Source organism: Melitaea cinxia, chromosome 14 (assembly GCF_905220565.1).
Source record: "Melitaea cinxia chromosome 14, ilMelCinx1.1, whole genome shotgun sequence".
In the NCBI taxonomy this organism is placed as follows: Eukaryota; Metazoa; Arthropoda; class Insecta; order Lepidoptera; family Nymphalidae; genus Melitaea; species Melitaea cinxia.
In genome coordinates this window covers 4,906,419-4,932,602 of record NC_059407.1, presented here as the reverse complement: position 1 = coordinate 4,932,602, position 26,184 = coordinate 4,906,419, and the positions used below count along the sequence as shown (strand labels likewise).

The following is a 26,184-nucleotide window of genomic DNA, read 5'->3' as shown; positions in this document are numbered from 1 at the left end:
TCTGAGCTGGTATATCTAATCTATGTGTGTAATAAAAATTCAATACAATCTTTTCTACTCCAAATATTTATAAGAGCTTTTAACCGTTTAATTTTATTAATAATTCGAATAATAAATTTATAGATTTATCAAATAAAACCTACGAAATGAAATCAAATAAAATAAAAATATTTTAATTCGCCATAATTTGATAATACACACTTAACGAAAGTAAATAAAAATAGATACATAATCAAAAAAGAAACAAGTTAAGGTAACATAACCATCTATCGATTAAAAAATTTGAAAATCTAAGCATTAGGTACATACAAACTTAGGTAATGTACCAAGTCACTAGGTCCTAGTGTTATGCAGCAAGCTTCATTACCTAGTCACAATATTTAAGGATCTAAATCCTAGTGTCTCGGTAGACATTACTATCCTAATAAATGCTCGGCTTTGTTTAGTATAACAATAAATAAATTAAAAATTATGTCCGTCCGTATAAATTCTGTTTTCTTGTTTTAATTCTATTTAGTACTGTACATATATTTTAACAAACGTTATAATTTAAACAAAGGGTAGTCTCAATGGTATCGAGAATCGTATGTGACAATGCGTTGGCGCAGCGGTCACAGCATTGACAGCGCATTAGCGCAACGGTCACAGCACTGGTTAGTAACTGTTGCGCTGGTAGTTGCGGATTCGATCCCCGGTTACACAGATCTTTGATAGTTTTTTTTTTTTTTTTGTATTCATGGGCGTTTATGTATTTGTGTTATATTTCCAGACACAAGATTTATGTTATGTTTTCAGATCCTGACAGAGGATTCTCATTCTACTAAGGCCGTGGGGTGCGAGACGTTTTATTAATCAGACACTATCAGGAAATACAGGTTCGCTTATCTCAAGCCATGATCCGCTTGTTAATTTATCTTCACTTTATCTAAGAACTAAGCTTAAGATCTGAACGTAGTTTTAGTGTGCAACAGATTTTACGCTCGAATCCACTTCGAGATCGCATTTGTATTGATTTAGAGGAGAGTTTATTTCTTCCAGGTATTTTTATTGAACACTAGGCGTCCGGTGCAATTCTACCTGCGTTTTTGTGCATTTATACCTGTATTTGTCATTATGAAACATATTTTAACATATTGAATTTTTTTTTTCTTCTGATATCATCTGTGCTCATTTTGGCACTATTGAACGCCATTATAACCTAAAGAAGAACTTTTTAAAACGAATTAGTACATCCTGAAATCAATAATTTACTTTTTGTAATATTTTTTTTTATATTTATTTACTTTGGTACATGTTCTTTTGATTTATTCTTTACGCCCTTTATCAAAGCTATCTGAAAATGAATTGCTCTTTGAATTGCTTTTGAGTTGCATATTGTTTTCCTGTTAATGTTCTACTTCTACTCATTTTATTTTACAATTGACATGAAATAAACAATCTATATAAATAAAAATGAATGTTGCTAAGCGTATTACTCGAGAATGGCTCGACCAATTCGGCAAAATTTTTTTGTATGTTCCGTAAGGCCAAGGTTTTAATACTAAAAAAAAATAATAAAATTAACCTAATATTTTTTATAGTAATAAAAATCTATTGACTTGTGACAGAACTAAGTCTGTCCGGGCTGCTAGTATTTTAATAAAGTCAAAATAAAATACGTATTTTGGTATTTTATTACAAACATTGAACGGTACGAAACTCTTCTTATGCTAGTATCGCTAGCACTTGATTTTTTACAACGTGAGCGTAGACGATTATACTGACTTTGATAAAATAGATAGAACTTGGAATATTTAAGACCGTGCAAGGCTATCGCATTATCTCAAAGCGAAGACAAGAACGTGGAGTTTCTTTAATCTCAGTATAATATGTCAACTTCGAATCTTATGTTTTTGATTATCTACGGCGATGACAAAAGGTTGTTTTTAGCAATTTAAAAGTTAAAAGCGGTTAAACTAGTCACGTAATTATAATGAATGAAGTAATTCCTGAGGAATACCTGTATAAATAGTAATATAAATATAAGCACAGCAGGAATTTCCTGCTTAAAATATGGAGCAGCCCGACTGGGGTAGTACCTCGACCTTACAGAAGATCACAGCAAAATAATACTGTTTTCAAGCAGTATTGTGTTCTTGTTGGTGAGTAAGGTGACCAGAGCTCCTGGGGGATTTGGGGATTGGGTCAGCAACGCGCTTGCGATGCTTCTGGTGTTGCAGGTGTCTATAAGCTACGGCAATCGCTTACCATCAGGTGAGCCGTACGCTTGTTTGCCGACCTAGTGACATAAAAAAAAGCACTTGAAATAAAATCCGTTGCACTTATTCAATAGACTAAGATGTATAGATTCAGTGGCAATGTTTTCAATGTAGGATGTATCCCTAAATATTTAAATATTGCATATTGTATCGACGTTTCAATTAACTGTTGAGCTTTTCTTTCTATTTATTCTTTACAAATCTACATTTCTGATCGACATTAGCTCTACAGTACCTATAAAAAAGAATTAAATACTTGGTAAAATTACGAATCAAAAGTTTTTTCTTTTCAAATCTGCTTCACTGAAGATTTTTTTTATTTTGATTTTTCAATTTTGTTATCGATTTTAGACATATAAAACTTTTGTTTTGTTTGGATTAACTGTCTTTGTTTTTCAAGCGCTTTTAATAAAAATGTTATCGAAGCTTTTACGCGTTCGAACGTTATTCTTTTTTTATCGTACGCGCGTCCGGCGACGTGACGTTATCCTAGTCCCGTCAATTGACGTCCAATACTTCGCACTTTTCCTTCCTTTATTAAGGAGAAAGGATTAAATAAAGGCTCAAATAAGCCCTTGAAATAACTTAAGTTTCAAAACTTTCGCTTCAGTACACAATTAAATACATAGGCTATTACAAGCTCAAACAAACAATAAACATAATATTCGAAGCGTTAAATTTGTGCGTTTAATTACGCCACTAAATGTGTAATTCTAGCTAAATTTAGCCGTACGAAGCGAGCTGTTCGATTAAGTTAATGTCTAAGCAAATGCAGCTAGCTATAGACATTTACCTAGCGTCAGCTAAATGCATGCTGTTTAATCATTAACATTTAAACGTTTCTCAAGCCGCAAATACTACTTAATATCTGTGTAAAAATTTATCGAGCGCAAAACATTAGCGTTCCCGGATTAGCATAATAATTCTACGTGCGTATGCTTTATTCTTTTATATACTTTTTTAATGACAAAAGCTATACATACAAACATAGCTTTTCGTGCAATATTGTTTAAAAATTCTTTATATCAATCATATTCGATATGGGTTTGAGAAACACACGCGTTTGTCGAATGGAATGTTACGACGTATTGTCAATATAGTGCCCATAACGTTGCTGAATTTGCTTGTAAAAATTCGAAAGAATAAAATAAACAAAACAATTTTTATTTCGGATTTGTACTATGACGTTACATATAAATTTTCATTGCAGTAGGCATAATGATATTCGCATGAAATCGTAACAAAAATTGACTGAATGACTATGACAGTCGCATTTCTATATAAATAAAAATGAATGTTACTAAGTGCTTAACTCGAGAACGACTCGACCAATTCGGCTAATTCGGCTAATTCGGCTAATTTTTTTTTTTTGTATGTTCCTTAAAGGCCACGGAAGGTTTTATTAAAAAAAAATTACTATTAACTTTTGACATAACGAAGTCTGCCCGGGCAGCTAGTATAAAAAAAAAATTACACAAACAAAAAAATGATGTATTGATTAAAAGGATTAAACAATGATATGAGTACGTTTATAGCAAAACTTTCCGCACATAAACTTGCAACACTTACGCAAAACAAATCATCATATGTATATATATTTTTAGTTCATTTTTATCAAAGTGATACCGAGACTGTCAACTCGGCAGCATCAAATATGCTGCAGTTCACTGTACAGAACAGCTTACTACCACTAGAGCTGTAATTTCAGCTTCAGTTCAGCTTATGTTGTTTGCTGAACCCGCGTCCGCTTGTTTTAGCTCGGATCTCGGGATTTTGTACGAAAGTCGGAAGATAATAGTCATTATAAAATTTTTAATTTAGTTTTGTTGGAGTACAGAATAATATTTTCTCTTAATTAATAGTAAGCTTTTTATTTCGAATTAACACTAATAAAAATTGAATGGTATAGTAACTAAATGATTTTCTTGTTTTGTTGTGAGTCGTGCATTTAATGTAATAAGGATATAACAAAATTTATTTCGAGTATTTTTGTATCATTTTTTAAGGGTTCTGAAAATAAGACGACTTTATAGTAATAATGTTATTCGATGTAACAAAAAAGATACAAGTTTAAGACGAAAACGAAGGTTCCCTACGGGAACCCCTATTAAATCTTATTCTCATTTTCTATTATCAAAATTTTTCGTTTGTAATTATTATAATTCCTTAAAGACATACAGCTGGTACGGACAGGAATCACAGTTATATAGTCCCCTTCAGAAGTTTTGTTACAATATCTTAGAGACTAATAAACTGATCATTTACAGTATATGAAAAATATAGCATTGAATCTGTAAAAGACCGCATCAAAAAAAAATTATTACAACTACAAATTAAAAAGCACACGTTTTAATAATAAACACATCAATATGAAGCTTTAGAGCACCAACCGCATTTTCCGTTACGCGTGAACGGCGCATCAACACACAAATTGTTTTCCATATATAAAATGCCACTTTTTGCGGTTGCAAGTGAGTTTTTATTTTCATTTCATTGTTGTATACTATGCCTGTTGAAAAACTATAGTGAAAGCAATTTAAAAAATATTTTCGAGTATCATTCGAATATTACATGAGCGGTGTAATATTTTCAAATGTTTTCGTTTTAATCAAAACGGTTACATTGTTTTTCAGTTTATTTTGTATTGTATTTTTATCTACAAATAAGTGGCCGGTTTAAAACAATGGACTCTTACATAATATAACTATAAATATAAAAAAAAGAAATTAAAAAAAATATATTATATAATATTTTTTTTTTAAGTTGATAAAATAATATTTAATTATTTTATAAAAAAGGTATATCCTAGAGAGCTATCCAAGTGATTTAACTTGTATTTAACTTCGTACAAATAAAGTTCTTATTTCTGATTTTCATTCTAAGCATCTTATTTCATATAAAATTTTCCTTAACCCTCACCTAGTTATTTTAAATTCTGACACCACGCATAGAGTTTCATCAGTAATAACCGTAAAAGTGTCTAAGTGACGATAGGAATTACCCGAAACGACCTATAAAAGCAGCCAGGCGATAACCCTCGACATGGATATTAGGATTTCCAAATTCTAGATTTCCATGTTTAAGAAAGTTACCATACACACTACCATCATAATTATACAACATATATGTTAATTTTTACTCATGAATTAAAACTTCTCAAAAATATTCAACAGCTTAATCCATGATTTTTATTTGAATAGATATAAAGTTTTGTCACCGTATTACATTTAAAAATTGTAAAATTATAATTAAAAATAAATAATCTTAAGAGCCATTTCACAATTTTACGCTCTGCAAGTTTAGGTAAAGGTCGCATCGCGCGAGTCGTACGAGCCGCGCGATCTTTGTGCTAGTACGTATAGTGTGACAACCAAAAGACCATCGTGATCATTTTCTGATGTATAATAAAAATTATAACTATGGTATAAAATGTTTTTTACATAGTTAATTTGTTAAAAATTTCAAGTATGTTATATAACAACAGTCAATAAATTTAAAATAAAATTAAAAAAATCAATTTTATGAAACAATTTTTTTAAATTGATTTAGTTTTTTCAGTTTACGAATGAATCTAATATTTACGATATGAATAAAAAAGCATTTAATGACATCGACACCGACAAACATATTAATTAACAAATAACAAGACAAACAGATTGAAATGCCTATTTGTATTGATAGTGTGAGAAAAGAAAATTAAATTATACATTTGTTTACAGAAATTATCATTATATTATTTTACAGTCATTTTCATAATATGTTTATTTTATTTATTATGAAAGTATCAAATGCGTTTTATCCGCTATAACAACAGGCGCTTGGCGCGTGTGAGCGAAAGAGACGGCTGCGCAGAATTTGGCGTGGACCTTACCTCTAAGAGCGCTAGCGCTCGACTGATTTACCGGGCTTGATGCGTGGCAATATATACTATCTTTTTATTATTTAATATAAAATGTATTAAAAATAATTACATCTTTTAATTATTTTTTTTGTATTCCTTAATGATGTAAGTTTACTTTGATGAAGATAGTTCGTTAAAATTTCTTAGTTTTCTAAGAGAAATATCGCTTTTAAAATTGTACTTATTTGGAAAATATTCGTAACTTTAAATTTTTTTTATCGTTTAATAGAGATACAAATGGAATAAAAATCTATGATAGTGGACAACAAAATTATATTCCACATATTATGATATTTTTTTAAAATGGTTTCAACGTAGAGGTTATTGAAAAGTAGGACTTCAAAGTATACATTGCGACCGTTTACCCAGGGAGGAGGCTGATGAAAAGGTTAATAATTTTATACACATAATATAAATCAAAATTCTGATCTGACTATGGACTACAACAAAGGTTGCTCTTATATATTTCAAGAATATAAATTACATTATTGCAGCCAACGCTGAGATTAACGACGTCAAAATATTACAATTTCGCGGATTGTTACCGATTTTTGTGAAATGGCTCTTAATAAAGTCTCTTAAAATTATTGTACAAATCAAATGTCCTGCCTTTAGAAATAATACGTCTATAACTATACTCTTTTTAGACTTCAAAAAATGGAGTAGGTTCTTAGTTCGGCTGTATTTTTTTTATTTTTTATTATGTCTGTTACCTCAGAACTTTTAACTGGGTGGACCGATTTCGATGATTTTTTCTAAAGGTGGTGCGTGTCATGTGGTCTCGTTTTTTTTTGTGATCTAACAATTACTTTTTGTGTTACATCCAATATGCGTATTTACTTGACAATTTTTTACTGGTCGATGTAATTGAAGTCGTTTTTCTTTTCGTTTGCAAGCGAACACAATAAGTAAAGAGTAAAATTAAAAAATACTTTTAAAAGTACAAAAGACATGATATAGTTTTGACGGTAATAGTCAGACATATGATGTCTCAGCAAGTCTTCCAGTTAAGATGAACCATACATCATCGCTAATAACTTGAAAAAAACCAAAGATTACGAGATCACGTTCGAAAAAATACTGGTACGCATGTAAAGATGCTTTGCGATTAGAGCGAAACTCAGTTAAGCTCGTTGTACAGATTATTGATAAAATAAAAAGGCGAAATTAAAAGGGAAAACGTAACAATAGACGTTCACACATTTATATGACGATTCTAAAATTATTTTAATAAGTAATAAATATATTTTACACTGTCTTCTTCAATACAATTCATCTCAATTTTATAATGAAACCAAGTGGTAAAATTGTGTGTATCATTTATATTTAAATACTACTTTTAACGAATAATAGTAAAAATTCGAATTTTTAACAAATTCATTTTTCTGTATATACTTAACTGTGTATATAGTACTTAAGAAATGTCTTATATTAATAATGAGCTAACGATAAGTTACTAACGAAATATTTGAAACAATTAGAAACAATGCGTCAAATTTGAAAAAAAAAGTTCTCTTCTTTTACTCTATTTTTAGTTTTTAACAAGTTAGTGAATACATAGAAACACAGAGGCAATATAAAATTCATTAAATAAATATTAAACAATATTACATCGAAAACAATGTAGTGTTTGTTCCCATTCTTCTTAACGTTAAACGTAAACAAAACATGAAAGAAATTTCATATTGACTTACGTTTTAGTACTAATTAATTCGCAACCTTGAACAGTAATAATAACACAAGTGAACAATTTGATCTATTGTTTGAATTATGTTCGTAAGAAATCGATTTTACTAAATCTTGTTTACGGTAGAATACATCATTAAAAAGAATATTGCTCACAAAGCAAAGCAAGGAGTATGTACTGTATTAACAACAGTTTATAATTAAGATGGGTACTAGGGTAGGTACATCTCCTATTTACTGCACTCCTCAACACCGTATTAGCAATTACATACCTCAGGTTTTTCTCGAAGCTTCTAGATTATCTGACACAGTTCAAAGTTGTTCCGTGGCTCTGTACAGTCTATTTTAATTGTATGTTGTCCATCGACGTCAATTAATCTAATGAAAATATTCCCTATTCTAATTAAAATAACAATAAATACATTACATTAAAAATGTTCAAATTAAATTGAAATTCGAAATTCACTGTAAATTAAATTTTACCTCATATAATTTCTACGTAATTCAAAATTTTAATTTCATACAGGAAAAATAGTAAGCAAAATTACAAACGAGCAAAACCACGTGACATGTATAGTGCTACAATAAAACGAAATAAGACGCATTCGAACAAAAATCCAGCCAATCTCGACTGCTATGGGCGCGTAAAATTTATGTGAACAATAAAATGTCGGAAGCTCCCGCGTTGCTAAAAGCACCCTCGAACATTTGTAACCTCAGTCCTTTACAAAGTACTAACATGATGTTTGCAGTTTTCTAAAATTATCTCGCTTTAAAAGTTCTGTTTATTACTTTTTAATATTTAATTGTTAAGAATACACTTGATAATTTCTTATCTAACTAACATTTAACAAAGACTTAAGAGAGAAAAGTATCAACAAGATGTTTAACGAATGTAAACTAAAAGTGTAAATGCGGAAAATTAGCTAGTTTTTTTTTCAATTAATTTGTTTATTGGGTCAATAACGCGAGATATAGTATTTGCAAGTTCATAACACAAATTATGTTAAAAGAACTATAATATACTTATTACCAATAATGTTGTAAACATAATTTTATAAAATTAGGGTTATTTTTGTTTTTCAAAAAAACTACTACAAAACTGTAATAAACTCTAGGTTTACAATGTTAGTACTAAACTAACTATAATTAGATATACATAATTAATAGAGAATAATAGAGATCGTTACGCATGGTAATTACCAAGCAATCTACTGTGAATTAGCGTGGGCTATATAACTCTTCTCCTATATCTTCCTTCTCTTTGTCCAGCAGTGGGAGTTTTGTAAAACAACTTGATTTTTTTTTTAATAAGTCACTTCAAACATTATTATGTTATATATATATATAGATAAAAAATAGATATGATGAAAGAGTAAAATCGCTATCCACTGCACAGTTATATTGTCGATTGCACGGTAAAAATACAAACATATTTCTAAATTCCCTCCGAAACACGAGTGTTTCCTAACAATTCCTTCGCACAAGATAAATTTTAAACACGGATTTAAGTAGCGCTTGCACAACATTGCATCCCGGATTTAAAACCCACGAACTATACACTTGATATTTACGTATTTTACCCAGAGGGCAATCTCGGTTTGAATCGTTAACATATTAAATTTTATTACATTATTTACTAACTTTGCGCTCGCGTCTTCGCCCGCATGCATTATGCAATTTTGGCTATTCCGTTAAATATACTAAGTAACTGAGTGATAAAGTAGCATTCTCCTCGTAAAAGAATACTTTTAAATCGGACTAGTAGTTTTTTTGAGTTTATTTTACCTCTTTACAATATTACTATAGATAAAAGCCTTGAATAAAAATAGTGACTCATCACTATCGGTCAGCTTATAAAATATACTATAGACCATTCTTAAATGCATTTAATTACATTGTATTCACTTTTTAGTAGAAATAGCTTAATTTTATAAATACAACTTAAACACGTATTTTATTCACGGACTATTTAAGGAACCGCCAACCCCATATTAGAACAGCGTGGTGGATTAAGCTCTGATTTTTCTCCTACTTGGGAAAAGAGGCAGCCCAGCAGTGGGATATTACAGGTTGAAGTGCATTTAAGGAAAACAATATTTGCTAAGTATGTCTTCTTTATATTGATGCGCTCAAAGGAATTAACTCTACAACAAATACAAATATTATAAATTCAAAAGTTTCTAGGAATAGACGAATGTATGTTTCTAACTCTTTCACGCAACAATTACTGAAGCGATTGTAATGAAATTTGGTACCTAGATAGCTAAATATCCACAATACCGCATAGCGTACTTTTTATATCGACATACCCTCGGGATCGGAATCCACAGAAGTGAAACCGCAAGATGCAGTTACATACAAAAGTCGCAGAATGTTGCGCGTCGGTTAAAAGTATTCTCCTATGTAAACCGGTATTCAAACTTGAATTATCTGTTAGTTATAAATAAAGATTAATAAATTCTTTTAAATAGCATCTAGCGAAAGTCACGCTATGTCGAATTACTGTAATCCTTTCATAATTACAAAATTGTATGATCAAGTAATCGTTTTTCTTTTTATCATAGCGAAACGTGAATAAATCTTTTGAATGAAATAGAAAGCGAGTGGGCTTATATTTTCCAATATAAAATATTTTATATTCATACATATGTTTTCTTTAGCCATGGATCTCTTACGTGTATTCTGATATTATATAATTGAAATTTTTTGTTTGTTTAATTTTTTTTATATATATAACTAAGTCGGCAAACAATCGTATGGCTCACCCGATGGTAACCGATTACCGTAGCCTATAGATGTCTAGTCAGCCCACTTTTCACGCATAATGGACCACCTTTGCGTCTAAATGCGGAAAACCGAGCCCAATACAATACAATACAGCTTATAGACGTCTGCAACACCAGAAACGTCGCAAGCGCGTGACCGTCACTATCCCCGTTTCGATTAAAGAAAAAAATAAACTTTTCAACTTTATAATATTAGTATAGATACACACCCACACAGTCGATGTATATTTCGTATAAGCTTGACGCACACAGCGTCCCCACATTAAGCTCTACGATAATATGACACATCTATATCATAACAACAATAAAATGATAACAAATTTATATCTACTTAATCTTGATCAATCAAATGTTGCGCTAGCTTCGAGTTGAGAAATTTGAATGCTAATCGGCAACAAATTTAAATATAATAGTCATATTATTGGCCTCTTATTCTTGACATATGACCCGGTGTCGCAGTTTTTGTTAATGAATTCCATACACATACGCCAACCTTGGCCAAGTTAGCTTATTTACGATGTCAGATTTTGACTTACGTAAAACAGAGACAAATATATATTGCGGTAGGAATGAATCCGTCTTCATTAGTCATAATAAATAACAATATCAAATAATTTGATATGACGTTTTGTATGGTGTGTAAATCAAATAGTAACGCGAATTTTAGAGTTTCCTTCAATTAATTAAGTGAAAATTATAAAAAAAAAAATCTGTAATTCAATGACAGTCTTAAATTAAACCACATAAACGACATACTATCTTTAGGCTCAAATCAATCGTGCAAGTGACGTAAACAGAAAAAAAAAATTGTTCCATACAAAAATAACAGTCAAATAAATGGAAAAATCAATAAAATGTAAGTTTTCTTTCTTTAATTATATTACTTAAAATTAACATTTTAAATTTTTTTACAACTTTATTTTTAAATACTTTTCAATTGTCTAAAATCACAATATGAGAACACAAGAATAAGCACATTCCGAGCACGATTCTCTAAAGTAGAATCTTAAGCACGGCAGTAAAAAGAGAAAAAAAAATTCTAACTAGTAACGTAGTTATCTAATTTACACTTAATGTTAGAATGAAAGTTTTTCCTATCCTGCTTTTTAAAAGAAACTAGAACTATGAAGTCGAACAATGAAGAGCTTAAGACACTTACAGGGGATTATGTAAAATACAAAATAACTTTTTATATTTATTTTATTAAGACACTAGCTGTGCCCCGGAGTTTCAAAGTGTTCATTTGAGGAAATAAATGTATTTAAAATATTCTATACAAGCTAATATTATATAGCATTTCTCAGTAAATGAACTATCCAACAGAAAAATACTTTTTTAATTCGATCAGTTGTTTCTAAGATTAGTGCGTTTAAAATAGTATAAGATCTTGAAAAACATTCATACGTGTACTCGTTCGTATATCTTTCTATAGTATATCTGTAGTATAAACTGATTGGCAATTAACTCTAAATTTCTGAAAAGGAATATTAGCTTGTAAGCACCTCGAAGTTAACCTCATACTCAATTCCTAAAGACAAAACCAGATTATGTGTAATTTTTACCGACTTGGATACTTCGAGCGTGGTTAAATGCAGATTTGAGAGACTACTAGATCGCTTGCTTATGTTCTGCTGCGACTCCCGTTCTTTGCTTCAAGAATCACTCCAACGTGTTGTTATAAAATATAATAAATAATGATTTCTATTGCCTGTAAATATCGTGTACCTATAACAACATAACTACATTAGCTTTCATTGCATTCAATATATATATTTTTAAAATAACGTTTAAATAAAATGTTAATAAAACATTTATGGCACGTGATAAAAATTCTCATATTACTTATTAACTAAAAAGATTAAATATAATTAAGTAGGTATTAAAAATTTAAAATGTATTTAAATTCGAATTAAAAATATATGTATGTTTTAAATATTATAAAATAAAGGTACATAGTAGCAACCACAGATTTATTTTTCTTTGACTTTTGCCGTGTCAATTGATATGTACACCTAATATTTATCTTCGTAACTGAAATAACGAAACTATTTAATAAATACACGTTACATAAGCTATGATTTTGTCGCTAAGTACTGCGTTAAACGTTTCTAGTTAAATATCAACCTAGTACAACTAGTAGGTAGACTCCTCTAGTTATTATTGCTATTACATGGAATAGTGTAACCATAGCTACGACATATGCCATAAGTCAGAAATAATGATACATTTTTAACGTAATTACTCGCTTGTGGCTGTAATCAACAAACACATTCTTGTATAATATCGTTGTGTATCGAAAAATAGATCTAAATATTATCCATTTTTTAAGAAAGTATTTCTTATTTTATTGTACAAGAAAGTATTTTATACAATAGCACAATAAGAGAATTCTATATTAAGAAATGTAAAATAACATAGCTATAAACGAGATTTTTTTTTAATTATACATTATTATATCATTAATACATAAGTATTAACAAAATAACTTCAAATTAAATATTCTCAAATATATCTTATATTTAAAGAATATATTATATTCTACATAACTAAATTACTAACCCAAATAATTATTATAGATCAAATTTACATTGTAACTTCAGTATGTACAATAAGATATACATCGAAACTAGTATTCAGAACTATACAATGTATAGCGCTATACATGTACATATATATGTAAATATTGTGGACACAATTGTACGATTCCACATGACCAAACGTTTATGGGTTGGGAGATAAAGTCAATAGTAACATAGTACAAACGTAACCTTAGAAATGGTACGATTGGAAAACGTATTTAAACTGAATATGAAATAGGAAACGAATTATTGAGGGATATTACTGGTAGATTGACAGTCACGTAATTGATTACAATTTTGCGTTTATGCGTGTTGCGTTTATGATTTTATTGAATGCTCTCTCTTATACCCTAAACACTTTTCTAGCAGTTGTACTTCTGTAACTAACAACTTATTTCTATCTCCTTTCTTTAAATAATTGTTCAGACTGCAATGAATGAATGACGATGACTATCTTAATATAACGAACTTTCTGCTGCTTTTTTTAGGATTTTTTTTCAAATTTGATTGAATGATTGATTGATTGGTTGATTCCGCCAATGTCACCTAGAGTGGAGAACACACAAAGATTGATCGGTTTTACAAATTAGTCATATCAATTCTAAGTGCTGACACAGGATCTAGAAATTATCTTGCCTAAAGCCGTTCAAAAAACCCTAACAGTTGTTTAAGAAAACTAGAAAAACCACATAGTTATATTTTTAAAGCCATAATATTTAATAATTAATTAACTTAAAACTACTTCTGTCATAAAATCAAGAAATTAATTTAATTGTTCTTCCGCAAATCTAAGTTATCGATTTATCCTGTGAGGTTATATTTTACGGAATAAAATATTCTATCTTACTGTTCCAAATATTACATAGATATAAACCCCATCGTGTGCAACAAATCTCAACAATTGACCCAACAAATACCAAGCTACCGTTCAATTCGCTTTTTTTCCGAACTCGAAGCAATTGCACTGTATTCAAGAACAACAAAAAAACTACGAAAACGTTTAAAAGGTCGCTTTGTTGCGGAATACTGACGCTTATTTTTAATTTTTAAACGAAAATACTGTAGGAGACGTTTTTTAAATAACGCTTTTAATAAAAAAGATTATTATGTTATAGTATATTAGTTATTTTCAAAAGCAATACATAGTTATAAGTTTAAAGCTATGTATTTCTTAATGGTAAACATGGGTTAAATTTAATTACGAGATGATATTTTTATTCCAATCGTTTTCTCAAGTCACGTCACGTCATAAAGGAATAAGAAAATCGGCTTACTTTCGTACTACTAGTAATGGACACACAATGACCCAATAACTAATACACAAAAAAAAAAGAAAAGCAATAACAAAACTCTATAAAACACGTTTATACAATAAAAGTAAAGACGTATCAATAAGAAATAAAACAGTCCGTTAGTCGCGTGTATTGGAAAAGGAATAAAAACCGCGTATAGACTGTTAAAGATATCCCATTCCATTTGATTGGTCCACATCTGCGTTTTACCGTAATATTGCGAGAATTAATGCTGCGCGGAGATATAACCGAGACCGAAGTGCGGTGCTATTATCGAGAACTCTTGCAATCGTGAAAGACATAATCTGTCAGATAGTTGTCAAGAAATGACAGAAAGGGTTTGATTAACATTTTTTTTTTTCTAACACTTTTTCTGTGCATGTAAAATTAAATACGAGAAGAGTGTTTGATTAGATAAATAAATAAAAATTACTACGGTTTTTAGTTAAGACGCATTGAAACAATGTTATTGATGTTTTGGTTCATAGAATGAATTTTGTCACACCACAAATATGTATTTGTTTAATTGTTCCTTTTCAATATCTGATAATTCTCTGCGTTGTCTAGATAATATATAAAAGCTTTTTTATGCTATCACATTGTAAATTAGATAAATAACGAGCATTTAAGTAAGAAAGAAGTGTAAACAACAGCGTTAGCGACAGTATTCAAAAACTAGCCCTTGTTTATGAAACCTTTGAGTATTATTTTATTATCTAGAACGTGCATAAAATTTAGATTATTTGAATATGCTTGCGTAAACGGAATTTATAAGCAGTGCTGTTTGCAGTCTTGTTTATCTTTACATTATTTCATATACGAGATCATGTTATTACTTTTTATTATAAGTTTATTTTCAAATATTAATTTACTCAATCATCATCAATCAATCATTACAGCCTATACAGTCCACTGCTGGACATAGGCCTCCACAAGTTTACGCCAAAAATAACGTGAACTCATGTGTTTTGCCCATAGTCACCACGCTGGGCAGGCGGATTGGTGACCGCAGTACTGGCTTTGTCGCACCGAAGACGCTGCTGCCCGTCTTCGGCCTGTGTATTTCCAAGCCAGCAGTTGGATGGTTATCCCGCCATCGGTCGGCTTCTTAAGTTCCAAGGTGGTTGTGGAACCTTGTTATCCCTTAGTCGCCTCTTACGACACCCACGGGAAGAGAGGGGGTGGCTAAATTCTTTAGTGCCGTAGCCACACAGCACTTAATTTACTCGGGACGAAATATTTGCATGTTTATTTATTATTTTTATTTTAACGTTAGTATCTTTCACGGAGTAGCATGAATACTTACTACGCCATGTTTTACTAATTTACTTGAAAGTCAGAATAATTCTCTTGTATCAAAAAACATAGCACTCAAACTGCCTAGTCAGATTGAAAATTTAAATTGATTCAGTTAGCGATTCACTTAAATATCCAAAAAAAATATTAAAATTCGTGAAGCCGTTTGTGTCAGTAAAACGCACACAGAGATAATATTAAGTACATAATTATGTACGTATAATATAGATAGGTATTAGATTCAGTTACACACGTAGAGTAAAAAATACGTCAACCAATGTAAAAATTACTAAAATTGAATAAAACTGAAACTGCAGAACACAACATGTATTGTAATAAACTGACCATTAATAATTGTTCAAATAAAATTTGACAATAAAAACTTGCTCCGTCAAACGGTGTATCTAAATACCGCTAAGGTGAACAGGAAACATTCAATTATCGATTTAAAAAGAGAAAAAATAAATAAAATTCGAATTTTAAAAAGACAATTTGCCTTGCGGAAACGTATTATAAAATTTGAATAATAATACAAAAATAAACAAAAAAACACGCGTGACATTTTAAATAAAATATCTAAAAAAGCTTTAAACATGAACATAATAATAATAAACAACTTTATTGCACCTAAAATTAACTCACATAGTAATCCTCAATATTAAATTCATAGAGCCCGTTGGCCCGACTAGCCCGTTGGCGCAGTTTGTAGTGACCCTGCTTTCTGCTCCGACGGTTGTGGGTTCGATTCCCACCCCGAGTCTGGGTGTAATATAAATATTTATTTATATATTTATATATGTATTATTTATAAGTATATTTATCGAAAAAAAAAATATGTAGCCATATACCAGTAGGCTGTTACCTATAACACAAGCATTAAGTTGCTTACTTTAGGAACAGACGACCGTGTGTGTATTGTGTAGATATTTATTATTATTATTATTAGAGTGCAATGGGCGGTCTTATCACCAAATAGTGATCTCTTCAAGAGTACCCAACAGAAAGAAGCTTATAATGTAACGAGCTTGCGCATCGGTATTAAAGTTAAATCAAACTACATATACACACTCAAACATACATAAATATAAATGCAAGAAAACAATATTAATTTATATTGTTTTTTGTTCGTGCTATTTATTTATGTTAGTTTTGAAAAGTATGTAGAGATATATTTATTAAGGATAAAAATAATGACCGATAATAGTTTCTTTATATAAAAAATACTAAGCTTTTTTAAATCTTATATTCGAATAACAATTATCGTACTAAAATAAATACACTTATTAAACAATAAAAGCCAATTTCTTGTTACTACGATTATAATAGAAAATTGCACCAATGAAGCGTAGAATAAAATTTATTATATGCGTAATAACATTAAATTTAATAACAACGAGTAATTGGCAGAACAATAGATTAATATTTTAAGATTGGAAAGCGTCGTGGGCGCGGAATCGCAGAGCACCTGTCGGGGACCAGACGCACCTTTCTATAGCGTATCTTGCTCTATTAGCGCGTCTTCACACCGTCGACGCTTTGTCACCTCAAATCGAAATAGTCAGTTGTTTTCGATATTTAAAGCCTTATATTATTTAGTGTCAAATAAATTTATTATTAGAAACAATATCTTGATCATTGAAATTACGTATGAAACCACTTTTTACTGGTAATAAGATATTGTTAGCATTAAACTCAATATAACTTTTAAACTCGTAATGTAATCATAAAATATATGAATTTAAAAGTCTTTATATGTAATAATTAAAGATTTGTACATTGTAGATATCAACGTGAACGTGTTTCGTTTGATTCTTACTTTCGTAATTTTTATAAAGACTCACGTCAAATCTTAGTAAGATAAATATTGATAAAATGTATGATTAATTGGAAAAACGTGACGTTAACTTACAGTGAAATCATGCTTTAATCGTATTTTTGTGCAATTTTACTGTTTAAACTGTTAACGTTGCGTCAGGTGCTAATAAAGCATAGGACATATACATATACTTAAGTAATAATAATGAAGAGCCAATTTATTTAAGGTTTGATATAAAAAGAGCTAGATAACTACAACGAATGAAATATTGAACATTATAGGCTATAAAAAAATAAAAGACTATAAATCTTGATGCTCAAGTCAATTGTACAATGTGAATTATACGATGAGACCATTTAACTTTTTACGAAGAAATTTTATCGCTAAACGCGCGGTTGTAGAGATCGCAATGTGATACGTTCTTAAACAGCTTACGTAACGTGTGTTTTCTTTGTGTTTGCGACTAAGCGTGGTCATTGTTGAAAATTGAATAGTCTAACGGTTCAAATCCGGTTTTTCGGCTTCGTGTAAGCGAAAACGTTTAATTTTATTTTAAGGCGGAACTTAACTTTTTCTTTTGTAAAAATGTTAAATGGCGTGCGATTAATTTAATAATACTGCATTTAGCTAAAATCGTATAAAAAATATCCTTATTCATGTTTCAATGTCTGTTTTTAATGGACATAGTAAAAACTATTTAAATAGCATTTAATTAAAAGTGATAAATTAAATTATGTATTCTATAATTTCGACTCACGTTTTTTGTTGACGACACAAGTTCTAGATTTCTTAACACGCTACGAAAACTCATGTCGTAAAAAAATATTTTTATTATAATCGTGTCCCTGTATACATAAAACTAGAACATTGTATATTATACATATTATTAAAATAAATGACTCTATAATCACGGCTTTAAGTATCAAGGATTACGCCTTTCATATCAGCGAATAAGTTGACATGAATAGCATTCCTTAACGAAAGAGTATTCCATACATGCGAGGAATTTGCTATGACCTTACGTCAACATAGCTCTGCTTTACTTCGACGTAATTAAGCTTGTTATACTTGTTTGGTAAAAGGTCAATTTATGACATAAATTATGTAAACTAATACTTATAAAGAAAACGTATTCATACCAAAAACTGTAACGAAAATAAACAATATTAAAAAGTAAAAGCGGTGGCAAAATCAGCATAAAAATACATTATCAATCTATTTCTCATTAAAACCTGAAAATAATTATTTACATCTTTAATTTTTAATAATCACATAATTATACTGGAAAAATACCAAAGCATTTGTTAAATTTTATGCGCTTGTAAACAAGATATTTGGCGAAATAACTAAAAGCTTTAATTAAAATTAAATTGAAAAAACAAATTAATTTAGTTTAAGTTTTGTTATAAAAGTAAAAAAGATATTATTCAATCTATTGATATGAATAAATGTAAAATTATTGCAACATTACCTTTCTGTTACAGATGAAAAACTGATCTCTCGATTATCTTTAGCAATTTATTGCAACATTGTATTCTACAAAAATCGATTATGAAGGCTTCATGAAATCGTGACGTATGTGACCTTATTTACTCTCAGACTAATCGTGATGTCTATATTATATATTCTGCTCATTCCAGAGCACGGACAACCGAGTGCTTGAAAGGAAGGTCAAGTATAAAGTATTCCTGTGTGGGTAGTTCGCATTTAGTAATCGACTTGACGACGCCTGTAACTACTGCCTTGCCTCAGTGTGTAATAGTCGGATGTCTTGTGATAATAAGTTTAGTAATAGGTTCCGTAACTTATATAATATGCTAGCTCTCTAACGAATAAAAGATTTTGAGAAACATAAACAAAAATTGATGCATTGAAACATGACTAAAATTCCAGAACCTCTGGTTATTAGAATGCTTTTATTTTGAAATAGGTTCACATAATACTAATCAAATAAATTAGCTTAATTTTTTTACCTAAAGTATAACATAAGAACCTATATATCTATAAACAGTCAATAATAGAAAAACAACGGAAAAAATACAACTATACAAATGTATATAACATATCTCAAATTTAAACAGAACGGTTAAAAATTTAAATGAAAAATTTTTTAGAACACGTACCAAATGAAAAAATTTGAAATAGCTCTATACAAAATAAGACTGCTTAGGTCAAACACGAGTCTATGAAAAAAATTGAGCGGATATAAAAACTAAAATCTAGATTAGGCTAATAAGCATGCCCTGGCGATAAAGACGGTACACAATAGAAATGTTCAAATTAAATTCTCGTTTATTTTGGTAAGGTTGAGTTTTGATATTATGTACTCTACCGACCTTTACTATTCATATGTCTGTTTAAAACATTTTTTTATATAACTAGGCCACCTGATGGTAGGCGATTACCGTAGCTTATAGACGTTTGCAAAACCAGAAGCACCACAAGTGCATTGCCGACCCATTTCCCTATCCAATATTCCCCAATTCCCCAGGAATTCTGGTCATCTTACACACCAACAGAAACACTGCTTGAGAACTATTATTTAGGTGTGATCTTCTTATAGGTCGAAGTACTACCCCAGTCGGGTTCCTCCATATTTTGAGCAGGAAATTTCCTGCTGTGCCCTACCTCAACTGGCCGTGCTGTGACGGACATCATCAATGTTTAAAATGACTACATATTTGTATAGATCGACGTGAAATACGTTGTTAAAATCAGGTGAGTAGCGGTCATGGGATGGATCTCCGCATATAATAAAAATGCATATTTGTATAGGATAGTGATGTGTGCAGTTTGTGCAGTTTTATTTGTTATTGTGTATATTTCCGGACTCCGACATAGGATTTATATGTATACTATACATACGTTTACTATACATACAAATATTGTGTCAAAATCGGGTACTATTTCTTCTAATATGTACGATTTTATTTTTGTGTTACCCACAATTAGGAATTCTAAACATTTTTGAATATCATATCAAAAATTGACCGCTCCAGAGGGATTCGAACCCGCGTCGCCGACACGGTCAGTCGGAGACGCGGGTTCGAATCCCGCTGGAGCGGTCAATTTTTGATATGATATTCAAAAATGTTTACTATTTCTTCTGTAAGATTCATCCCCAAGTCGGGCCTTTCTAGTTTCTCAGCAAGATATTTCCTGCTATGCTCTACCTCACTAACTATAAGTTTCACTACCTTCTATCAAATTTAATCTTGTTGTAAGAAAAATATATTAGCAACTCAGCAAGGTATTATTGTCAGCGTTTATTAGAGAGTTGCAAAACAACTAATATTGAATTTTACTCAGTTTACAAGACCAAATATTATCATTTTTATCTTGCCATAAATCACGCCATAAATAAATTCTTATTGTGCATAATTTTAAAAATGTATTTTACTGATACACGACACGAGCACCCATTATCGTGATTAATATAAAATTCGTTTAAAATTACATTAATCATTCTCTACTGTACTCGAACAATGGACAGACGTGACTTTTCGATTATTGTAATTGTGGCATTTGGGCTTAATACAAACCATATATTATTATTAACCAAAGTATCGATAAAATAATTATAAATTATTAACTAAGTTACACTGGAAATGATTACCAAAAACGATTGATTATTTTCTACACGATAATTGTCTACATTTTGTATATTTTTTTTACTAACATTTTATTTAACTTTATTTTGATTGTTTTCTAATGTTTACGCGAATTTTACTCATTTAATGAAACAACTTTTTTCGGATTTTTATCGCGGTTTATTAACTTTTGATTCCCGACGTTTCGGGTACTTTATAGCAACCATAGTCACGGGAGGACTGGACACTTTATTTTGATTTCTAACATTAATAAATAAATATCTATACACCCACAAACGGTCATTTGTTTCTAAGATAGGTTATAGAAGATAGGTTAGGTAACAGTCGACTGAAAAATATTTTCTTTTGTTGCTGATTAACATTTATACAATATAAATTATATACGTAAATAAAATTATATTGTATATTCTATGTTATATAAATACTATAGTTGCTGCCTGCGACTTCGTCCGTGTGAAATAGGAACAATTCTGTCATACATGATTTTTGCAAAACTTTTACTGTTTACGCAGTATACGCAGCGGAAGCTCTCAAAAGAAAAAAAAAACGATTTTGAAATATTATTCATTCGTGCTCTGCTCCTATTGGTCTCAGCGTTATGATATATAGCCTATAGCCTTCCTCGATAAATAGGCTATCTAACACTAAAAAAAATTCAAATCTGACCAGTAGTTACTGAGATTAACGCGTTCGAACAAACAAACAAACAAACTTTTTAGCTTTATAATATTACTATAGATGTGACGGATGTACACATATAACTTACATTCAATATATATCTAGTAGTCCAATTTTCATTCGCATTGCGAGGCGAGGAATCATTTATATTGAAAAGGCAAGTTCTCAAATATTAAGGCTCACACACCTAATGTGACCGCCTAAAAAAGTAGTTTTTGCGTTTATTTTAAAGAAAACTACTGCATGACATATTTTAAAATTTCGAAGACATATTTATACATAATTAATGAATATAATTTAGAATGTTTATAACTCAAAAGCTATATAAATTATTCATTTATAGTTATAGGAAGTTATTTTTAAAGGTAAGGACTATCGAATGAGGCAAAAACAGATCGTTTTTGTTTTCAAAAATTCACACTAGGTGTACCAATTAGCATCGTATCAATACAGATTTTCCTACAGAGAAGCTTCTTTAAAAAAAATATAAATTACAAACAACTATAATTTCTATACAAAGGTATGTACGGAATGACATCATAGCGTTCAAATTAGACGCTCCTAGACGTAATTTCTGGTTAAATAAAGCGTTATTACGATTCAAGTCGAGATAATTACTTTTCTTACACAATATTACATTTACTTTCCTAAAACACAAAGCTTCCCACGGTGCGAGCATCACTAACTTTTACTCGTGATCTTCGCGATTACGCGAACCATTTCAATGTCATCTTAAATGAAACAATTAAGATCTAATTTCGCTTGAACTTTCATGTTCAACGGGTTCTGTGTAAAGTTTTTTTTTTTACGAGATGTGATTTACGATGTTGAACCTTAACGACACTAATAATTTCTATATAATATTTTAATAGGTTTTTTAAAACATTCTCTTTTAGCTACGGAATTTAAATAATTGAATATTCATTTTTTTTTTTTCATTTTCCAAGCGATTTTTTGTCTAGTTAAATGAATTTTGTTTACAAACAATTTCAATAAAAACTTCATCTATTATTCAAATATTTATAGATTGTCTAAAATCCTAAATGAATCCTTAAATGTAAAACAAAACTAAGATTTCTAACTTTCACGACTCGTTATATTTACTCTTAATCTAAAGCCACACAATTTTTTTTTTTTTTTAAGATTTCACTATTTTTAGTCTATTGAATCATGCAATTATTTCTAACGACATTACGCTCATTAATACAGTATTAAAATTTCTAAAGAGTATCTTATCTATTTTCTATACACTATACTATTCTCTATATTTACTGAATGTTACGAGTTTGTTCGTTTGTATACGGAAGCTCCAGAGAAGGCACCGAATACCTTATAATCTTTTTTACTATCCCTAAATAGTGACCTTTTATATAATGTCTAATATATATATTTGTAAATGTTACAATGTGATCAAATTTGCTTATTTATATACACTAATCTAAGAAACTATATAGTTCCATTAAACAAAAAAAAAATATTTCCAAAAGGCACCTTATAAAACAGTGCATAGAATGTGACTCCATAAATTCATTTAGGTATGTCAATTATAAAAAATAAATAATAATAATATTTTATAGGTAAGAAATTTAAATCATTTTCCGAAGTACAAATATTTAGGCAACTTAAAATGTAAACAAACAATTTCAACTTTTAACGCAATAAACTTAAATGATTATTCCCACATAATAGACACACGTGTAAAGGCGTTTATAATCAATAAAAACACATTAACAATTTATTACAATAAATTTCACTAATGGTATTTATTTAAGTAAAAGTAAATTTCTAGTAGATTCAACACAATGCCGTGTTTACACGCCTGTCCACGCATAACTAATTCATGTATCAAGCATGGGCCATACTTGTTTGTATAGACACGTGCGACTGTAGACAGATTACATCAATAGCGTAAGACCAAACAGTTTATTTTACTTGGTAGGTACTATTTCTACCAAACATTTATCTTCAAAACTAGCTTTTAAAGGTCCTACATCATCTTAACGTAAAAAACAATCTCTGTCGTGTCTATCCGTATCTGTCGCTATAAACTCCAAAATTATACTGAACGGATTTTCATGCATTTTTCTCCAATAGACAGATAATTAATATTGGTATGTACCTATAGTAGTAGTAGTAGTAGTAGTAGTAGTAGTAGTATCTAGTAGGTAGTAATTGTTATATAGGAGAAGAATATCCTTTCCAGGAGAAGTCTGGAACCACAAACAACATAAACATAAACGATCAAAATACAAGGAATATCCAAGCCTAAACAAATGTTTGTCACGCGCAAGGAACGACCCTCCGATTGTTAGCACTATACAGTTGTTGTGATAACTTTGCCAATCTGTCGTCACAAGCAGTTGTTTCTTTAAAGTTAATAGCCATAGAATTCATATCATATATTTGAAACTACACGACAGAGTTTCTAGACTATTCTAGATATTTAATCATGCCACATATATCTCTATAGGTCAGTTATACAAGCGATTCAAATACACTTTATAAAACAAGAGTATAAGTAACGCATATGAAAATTATTTGTATTTAGAATTTTAGACAACCAGACGAATAATTTAGTTTACGTTGTCTTAGAGTCAGGAGCCACGACAAACATCGAAATATCGTAGCATCAAATGCTTCCTCATTAAAGTACACGAACGAGCAACCTACTACACGACCCCACCTTAATTTAAGAAGTACTATGTATAAGAATTGTTATTTTCTATTCGATATAAATAATAAAATAAAAGTATAAATTACGTAAATTTTAATGAAATTTTATTTGAATACAAAGACGCAAAAATATTATAATATCAATAAAGTAATTTCTCTTCTCTATTAATTTTGTAAACTGAACTTTTGTAATTTGAACATAAAAAAGAATCTTATTACTGGAAAATGATACAGAAGTAATGTCAAATTTAAAATTACATTTCAATAAGATCAAAGGAAAATATGATAATTTTATTAAAACTTTTACGTCTGTAAAACTTAATGTTACAAAATATTATAATACTTTGTAAAAAAATACATTAAAATAATAACATGAAATATAATAACTTGATACGGTTATTAAAAGTCAATATAATGAGTTGAAATTAAAAAAATAATAACAATAAGTTACGATTTCAATGATTTCTCAAAATTAAGGAATTACAAATTAACGCCATCTAGCGCAAGAGTATTGTACTACTTACCCTTTGACCGTAACATGGGGGGTCTAGCGCGCCCCCGGGCCGAAACATCGCCGCGCTAACTGCTGCCATCTGCCGGCTACCTTACTTTGCCCTTCCACCGAGACATTGCTCTGAAACAAACGAAAAGTTCTTTTAATATCTTTGAATTCAACATTAGAAACATGAATCTCCCATATATTTTGGTTTAAGTTGATTTATAATTATTTAGTAAAATAAACTATAGGTAATTATCAAAATGTACACTTTCAAGACACTACCAGGCTACTTACCAGACTAATGATACAATGTCAGAAAGGGGAAGGAGTTAGACCTTTTGGTAAATAACATCTGAAATCAGAATAGATAAACAATTTACCAATACAGAAATAATACCTGGCAACGCATTGGTTGCGTTGCTCTGGCTATTTAAAGGGTATATTCATGAAACTTTTCGTATAGAACTAAGAAGTTAAATATTAAATTAAAATATATATAAAACCTACGATAAAATATTTGTGTTTGCTTGCAAACAAAAACAAAACTCACTTCAATTACATCGACAAGTAATACGCCGTAGGTGGACGAAAAAATAGTCAAGTAAATACACTTTATTTGAGAAAACTCCAAAAGTACTAGTCAGATCTCGATCAAATTTAAACGTGACCACATGACAAACACCTCCTTTCGATTAAGAGAGACTCCAAACATTAAAAATACAGTCGAATTGAGAACGTCCTCTTTTTTGAAGTCGGTTAAAAAATGAAATAATGAGCTCATAACAAAATGGTACAATGTTTTACAAATCCAATGATCAATCGATTAATAAGAACGTACTAAAGTTAAACTTCAATGTATTTGGGGTCGAGAATTTGATCCTAGAACCTCGCAATAGCATCGAGGCATTACTAATGCGACCTTTAGACTAAGGGCAAAAGCGGTTTTTGAACGTTTTCAACGGTAGTACCATGCTTCAGTGAGCAAGGTCTCCCATAGCGAGTTTCCTTTCTTTCTTATACTTTTTGTGTGTTTGGTATTGAATTATCATTTACTATTTATTACGCAGCTATTGTATTCAGCAACTTTTCGATCAATATTTCAAATA

General features: G+C 30.1%; 1 protein-coding gene across 1 annotated transcript in view; it reads right to left on the bottom strand.

Moving 5' to 3' along the window:
- Positions 1–25,172, bottom strand: part of LOC123659943 — a 52,851-nt gene extending 27,679 nt beyond the window's left edge. Inside the window, exon 1 of the mRNA XM_045595104.1 lies at positions 25,104–25,172. Coding sequence (XP_045451060.1) covers positions 25,104–25,172 — 69 coding nt within the window. The remainder of the gene's footprint in view (positions 1–25,103) is intronic.
- Positions 25,173–26,184: the final 1,012 nt, after the last annotated feature.